At 38.4% G+C, this 6,000-nt stretch overlaps 1 protein-coding gene across 28 annotated transcripts in view; it reads left to right on the forward strand.

Annotated features, from left to right (window-relative positions):
- The window catches only part of znf423 (zinc finger protein 423), a 218,887-nt gene extending 213,137 nt beyond the window's left edge, over positions 1 to 5,750 (forward strand). For 27 of the 28 annotated variants that reach the window (XM_073929366.1, XM_073929371.1, XM_073929367.1 and 24 more), the window contains one exon: positions 4,867 to 5,745. In XM_073929366.1, the coding sequence (XP_073785467.1) occupies positions 4,867 to 4,896 (30 nt within the window). In that variant the 3' untranslated portion in view covers positions 4,897 to 5,745. Of the gene's footprint in view, positions 1 to 4,866 lie in introns of all 28 variants that reach the window. The other variant, NM_001080030.1, reaches the window with a different exon arrangement.
- Positions 5,751 to 6,000: the final 250 nt, after the last annotated feature.

Below are 6,000 nucleotides of genomic sequence, written 5' to 3' on the forward strand. Positions count from 1 at the left end.
CCTCCAAATCAATACAGCTCCACACAACCCTGACAACCTGGGGGAAACCATACACACACACACTCCCAATCTTGACACAAATGTGTAGACGCATATAAACTTGATCTTCATGCATTATTTGCGAGAAGAAATAAAGATGCAACAGTAGAGTAGACAGATGCACATTATTGAACACAATTGTTTTCCACCATATGTGACCCTGGATCTGGGTTAATTTTTGGGAGCCAAATAACAATTCATTTTTTTGCCATATAACATTGTATTAGTCAAAATGATTTTTTTATGATTTTTATGATTATTTAGGACAGAAATCATTAGTATATTAAGTATTGGTTATGTTCCATTGAGATATTTAGTGCATTTATTTATTTTTATTATTTTTATTATTGCTAAAAAAAAAATTTTTTTTTTCCCTTTGAGATGTACCTCGACCAATTATTGTCCTGTCCCAACAAACCATATGTCAATGGAAAGCTTACTTATTTAGAGACCATATAAATCAAAATGAAGTTAGACTTAAATGTATACATGTTTTATCATTGGTTTTTTACTGGGACGCGGTGGTGCAGTAGGTCGTGCTGTCGCTTCACAGCAAGAAGGTCGCTGGTTCGAGCCTCAGCTGAGGCTGTTGGCATTTCTGTATGGAGTTTGCATGTTCTTCCCGTGTTCACATGGGTTTCCCCCGTGTGCTCCGGTTTCCCCCACAAGTCCAAAGATATGCGGTACAGGTGAATTGGGTAAGCCAAATTGCCCATAGTGTATGTATGTATGTGTGCAAATGAGTGTGTATGGGTTTCCCAGTGATGGGTTACGGCTGGAAGGGCATCCGCTGTGTAAAACATATGCTGGCAAAGTTGGCGGTTCATTCCGCTGTGGCCACCCCAGATTAATAAAGGGACTGAGCTGAAAAGAAAATGAATGAATGAATGGTTTAATTATACACTACCTTCCAAAATCTTGTCAGAAAGTTTTAGGTTGTCTTCTTGTTGATCATTTGGTATCAATAGTGGCTTTTATGGAAGGCAAATGCCTCTGGATAACACTTTTTTTTTGACTGAAATAAAATATGATCATACCTAGATTTTTAATTATTTATTTAGGACAGTAAGGTCTGACTTTGCTTAGACAAAGTCACCTAGCAGAAATAATGTACAGTATAGAATATAAAGTTATGGTGCAGTGGAAAAATAATTAATTTTGTGTATGACTCCCATGAGCTTGGACAACTGTATCCATCTCTGCAATGACTCAAATAACTTATTAATAAAGTCATCTAGATTGGCAAAGAAAGCGTTCTTGCAGGACTCCCAGAGTTCATCAAGATTCTTTGAATTCATCTTCAGTGTCTCCATCATCTTACCTCAGACGTGCTCAATAATGTTCATGTCTGGTGACTCGACTGGCCAAACCTGGAGCACCTTGACCTTCTTTGCTTTCAAGAACTTTAATTTTTTAACTTTTATTTGTTGATCTTACAACTGGGATCGACGACAAGACTTTTGTCAGGCAGTGTATATCTTTACAGGACTTTTTTTGGTTGGTTTTATAGTGGTTGGTGTTAAAGTATAACGTACAAATGAAAGAAAGTGATTTGACACAAAACTGGCAGTGTTTTAGCGAATCCAAGTCCCAGTATTCACCAATCAAAACCTAAAAAAATCTGTCTTGTAGTGTGAAATACTTAATTCGTCATTTAGGACGCATAAACTTGATCAGCAGCAGTATCGAATGAATTGAAATGAAATGACTTGAGATTATTATTACTGTTATTAGTGTTGTTATTGTTTTTGTTGTTACCATCATCAGCCTAAATGAAAAGATAGGCGACCCAGATGTTAATTTGGTCTCACGTAGAGCTGTGGCATCAGCTATATTACGACAGTGGCTGAGCTGCGTTTGGCTCTGCGGCAGGTGAGGATTGACTTTGGCTTTGTGGGGAATAACTGATAATTGATTGAGCAGCAGCATATTCTTGGGGACTCGGCTAAGGCAGGTTTGGGTAAATTGGGTCGTTAGTTGCTCCTGACATGTGCGCATGTGACAGTGCGGGCAGGTACGCCGTATTGACTCATTGCTCATTGTCATGTGAGTCCCAGGATCGTTTCACCGTGCCGTTGCTTTTTCCTGTTCCGTTTTGTTGTAATTCCAATATGTGAAACAGGTGCTTGGTGATGAGGACAAATGATTTGCAATATGTTTGGGTTTTGTCCGATGTGCACCTCCGTCTCGTTCTCCTCTCCAGAGCTCAGAGCGAGATATAGACAAGGCTGGCCTCTGCTGGCAGGGGAACAGCAGCGCAGGCAGCGTCACGCTAAAGAAGAAGTGCTTTGCTCTCATAATGGGGTCAGTGGCTCCCAGAGAGATGCGTCTCCTCGCTCAAGAGCCCTCCTTGTGTGCGTCTCCTCTCTGTTCCATGCAGGAGGGGCGGAAAAGAGAGAGAGAACGGGATGGAAAGAGAAGGAGGACGCGAGACGCACATTCCCTGACAGGCTGCCATTGATTCGGTCTGGGGTTTTAAGACCCAGTGGTTTGGCCTTCCTCAGATAGAACTGCCCATCCCCTTCTTTCAGCAGCAATCATTTGCAAAATATGTGCACTATGATAAGAGGCTGAAGAATAAGTATTTATCAACCAAAAACCATGTTTAATCCTTCAGATTTGTCTCCCCCTATTCCGATTTTTTTTATCAGGGCATAAAAACCACAGCCTATCTCTCTTGGAGAGATTAATCTGGGAAAGGAGCTTTGAGAGGGAAAGTGGGATGATTGCCGGCTCTTCTCTGGGAATTGGGTTTATGGTCCAGGGAAAAGCATGCGGAAAAGCAGAGCTGCCGAGAGACAGCAGCAACACAATAACCATTTAGCCTGTGCATATCTGCTCCTGTTCAAGCCCTCACGCAACGGCTGATTGATCTGTTTACATGATCACGCTTTTAGGTCATTGTTCCTCCTCTTTCCACCATTATGGCTTTCTTTTGTGCGCATCTGTTTTTGTAGCGGTTATAGAATAATCTCTTTTAAAAAATTATTTTGGTCCTTTTAAAATGCTTTTGGTCCTTTACAATGAAAAGGTTGAGAAGATGCATTTGCACAGTTTTTATTGTATAAATCTATCAAATTAATAAACACATTTTTAAGAATGTTTTATATATGAAGAGTTTAGATGCAAAAACCTTTAAGTATCGCCAGAAATTTCAATCGAAAATGAGCATTAATCTTGGCGTCTTTTGTTTATGTTGAATTATTTCACTTTGAAGACTTTGAAAAGAACTTATTATTTTCCATAAAAGTGAAATTACTCACCCTACACACAGGAGCTTGATAAAATGCTCATTTTTGAATGAAATTTCAGACAGCGTTTAGAAGTTTTTGCATCTGAACTCTTCATACATAACATTATATTTTGCGTGTCAAAATCAGAATGTACCCATAGCTAACTCACAGAAGCATAGTGATAAAAATGTCTTTCTACAATCACACAATAAACATTTATCAATATATTAGTATACACATATTTACAGTTGAAGTCGGAATGAAACCCCCTGAGGTATTAGCCCCCCTGTTTTTTCTTTCCCCAATTTCTGTTTTATGGAGAGAAGATGATTTTTCCAACACATTTCTAAACATAATCGTTTAATAACTCATTTCTAATAACTAATTTATTTTATCTTTGCCATGATGACAGTAAATAATATTTGACTAAATATTTTTCAAGACATTTCTATACAACTTAAAGTGACATTTAAAGGCTTAACTAGGGTAATTAGGTCAACTAGGCAGGTTAGGGTAATTAGGCAAGTTATTGTATACAATGGTTTGTTTTGTAGACAATCAAAAAATAAATAGCTTAAAGCAGCTAATATTTTTTACTTTAAAATGTTTTTTATTTAATTTAAAACTGCTTTTATTCTAGCTGAAGTAAAACAAATAAAACTTTCTCCAGAAGAAAAAAATATTATCATACATACCGTGAAAAATCCCTTGCTCTGTTAAACATCATTTGGGAAATATTCAAAAAAAGAAAAAAAAATTCCAAAGGGGGCTAATAATTCTGACTTAAACTGTACATGTATAATATTTATTCATTTCATTATATATATATAGCTGTTTGGTTTGCTTCATGACTTCCCGCAACATGAGAATGATTCTAATGTGCTCTATAGATGTTCTACAAACTGATGATGACTTCTGCTTCTGGGAACCCAAAAATATAAATGTCCATCTAAGATTCTCCACACACAAGCGCAAAAAATGGTTATTTTAGGAAAACTTCACTGCGAGGTTTCATGGAGGACTCCGAATGGTTATTTCATGGTATTGTCTTTAAAAACATCCTCCTTTTTAAACAGTGTAACGTGTTGTTTTTGTCTCCTACTTTTCTCCTTCTCTTCAATACAGAGAGCCTTGATATGTGATTATAAATGTATGTTCCATTCTCACGAGTCCATATAGTAGGAGCGCCTCATAACACAATGCCGCGATTTAAAAGATTCATAAACATGCGTGTAAGACTCCAGCATAAACAAATCAGCGCACTCGAAATCAAACGCAGGGCCAATGTTGTGTTTTTCCGCCCGGTACAAAAGTGTGGGTGGATGAATGGGTTCGCCAGTGCACACGTGCCCAATATTTAATGGGAGGGTGTGGAGAAGAAAGAAACGGCGAAGAAAGGAAGGTGTTCGCTCATGGCTTCAGAGCTTGAACTCCTCTGTCAAAGTGGGACTGCTAGCCTTGAGATGGATGGACAGGCCTGGTGGGTAAATGGAAAGAGAGATGGATAGAGGGAGAGAGCGAAGGAGACGGGTGGAGGTGTGGGCACGTAGCTTATTATTTCTCTCCTCATGTGTTCTCTTCTGTTCCCCTGCAGAACCACACACTGAGCCAGCACGCACAGTGAGACCGGGCCCCGCAGGACTCCCGGTTCAGCCTAGAACCCCGACCCAGGCCCGGTGGGGGAGGAACATTTCAACATCACAGCCAATCAAAGTGTCATTTGCTACTCACATGTAAAACTCTAACGATTCCGCCACCAGGCGCAGCTATTACGAACGGTGGGGAATGAATATTAATGGGATATGCTATTAAAAAAGAAAAGGAGAGGAAAAAAATAGGAGATGGAGAGAAAAAGGTATTCTACGTGCAGTATTTTTTATCGTCCCTTCTTCCCGGTTGTGTGTTCCTTATTTTCTCCCCGTTCTTTTTTGGTTTTTCTTGATTTTTTTTGTTTGTTTGTTTTGGTTTGGTTTTTGGGGGGAGAGGACTAAAGATGAAAAAAACAAGGAAAAGACACCCTCTGCCTGATTTTAATCTCTAGAAATACATATCTTGTCCTCTGTTGCTTCATGTATCAAACCTTCATACGTGCCAATTTAGTTCTTTTCAATGCATATATCCTTTTTGTTTGTTGATTTATTTGTACCATTTATTTCTTGCAGTAAATAGGTACTTGTGCTGTGCTGTGATTGCTTGCCAGTCGTAATATTTTTCCTTTCTATTATTATTGTTATATATTTTCTTTTTCTAATTACAGTAAAAAAAGACAAAAAACATATAAAGAAGAAAAAAAAGCTAAAAAACATAATGGTTTTGATCGGATTTTCCAGTACATGGGCCTTATGGATGTTGTAAAAATGAATATCATTGATTTCAGTGCAACTGGATGATGTCTGCTTTTTAAATGTGAATTAACCAGATTGCAATAAACTAGTACAGTTGAAAATAAACAAATAAATAAATCATGAATAAAGGGAATCTGTGCATCTGAAGTGAGTGTTCTTTCAAAGCGCGGATAAAGCGTATTGAAGCGGCTGAACTCCTCCGAGTGGCTGCGTTCCCTTGATGCCCTGTGAGCTCTATTCTTCTTGTCATGCTTTCTATTTAACAATAAATATCAGCCTGCTACAGTAATGCTGCTCATAAAACATACAATGTGCATGGGGGGAAAAACTTCTAATGACAAGGATGAAAACTATTGGACGGAGGTTTATTTTTACATTTAGAG

Source organism: Danio rerio, chromosome 18 (assembly GCF_049306965.1).
Source record: "Danio rerio strain Tuebingen ecotype United States chromosome 18, GRCz12tu, whole genome shotgun sequence".
NCBI lineage: Eukaryota > Metazoa > Chordata > Actinopteri > Cypriniformes > Danionidae > Danio > Danio rerio.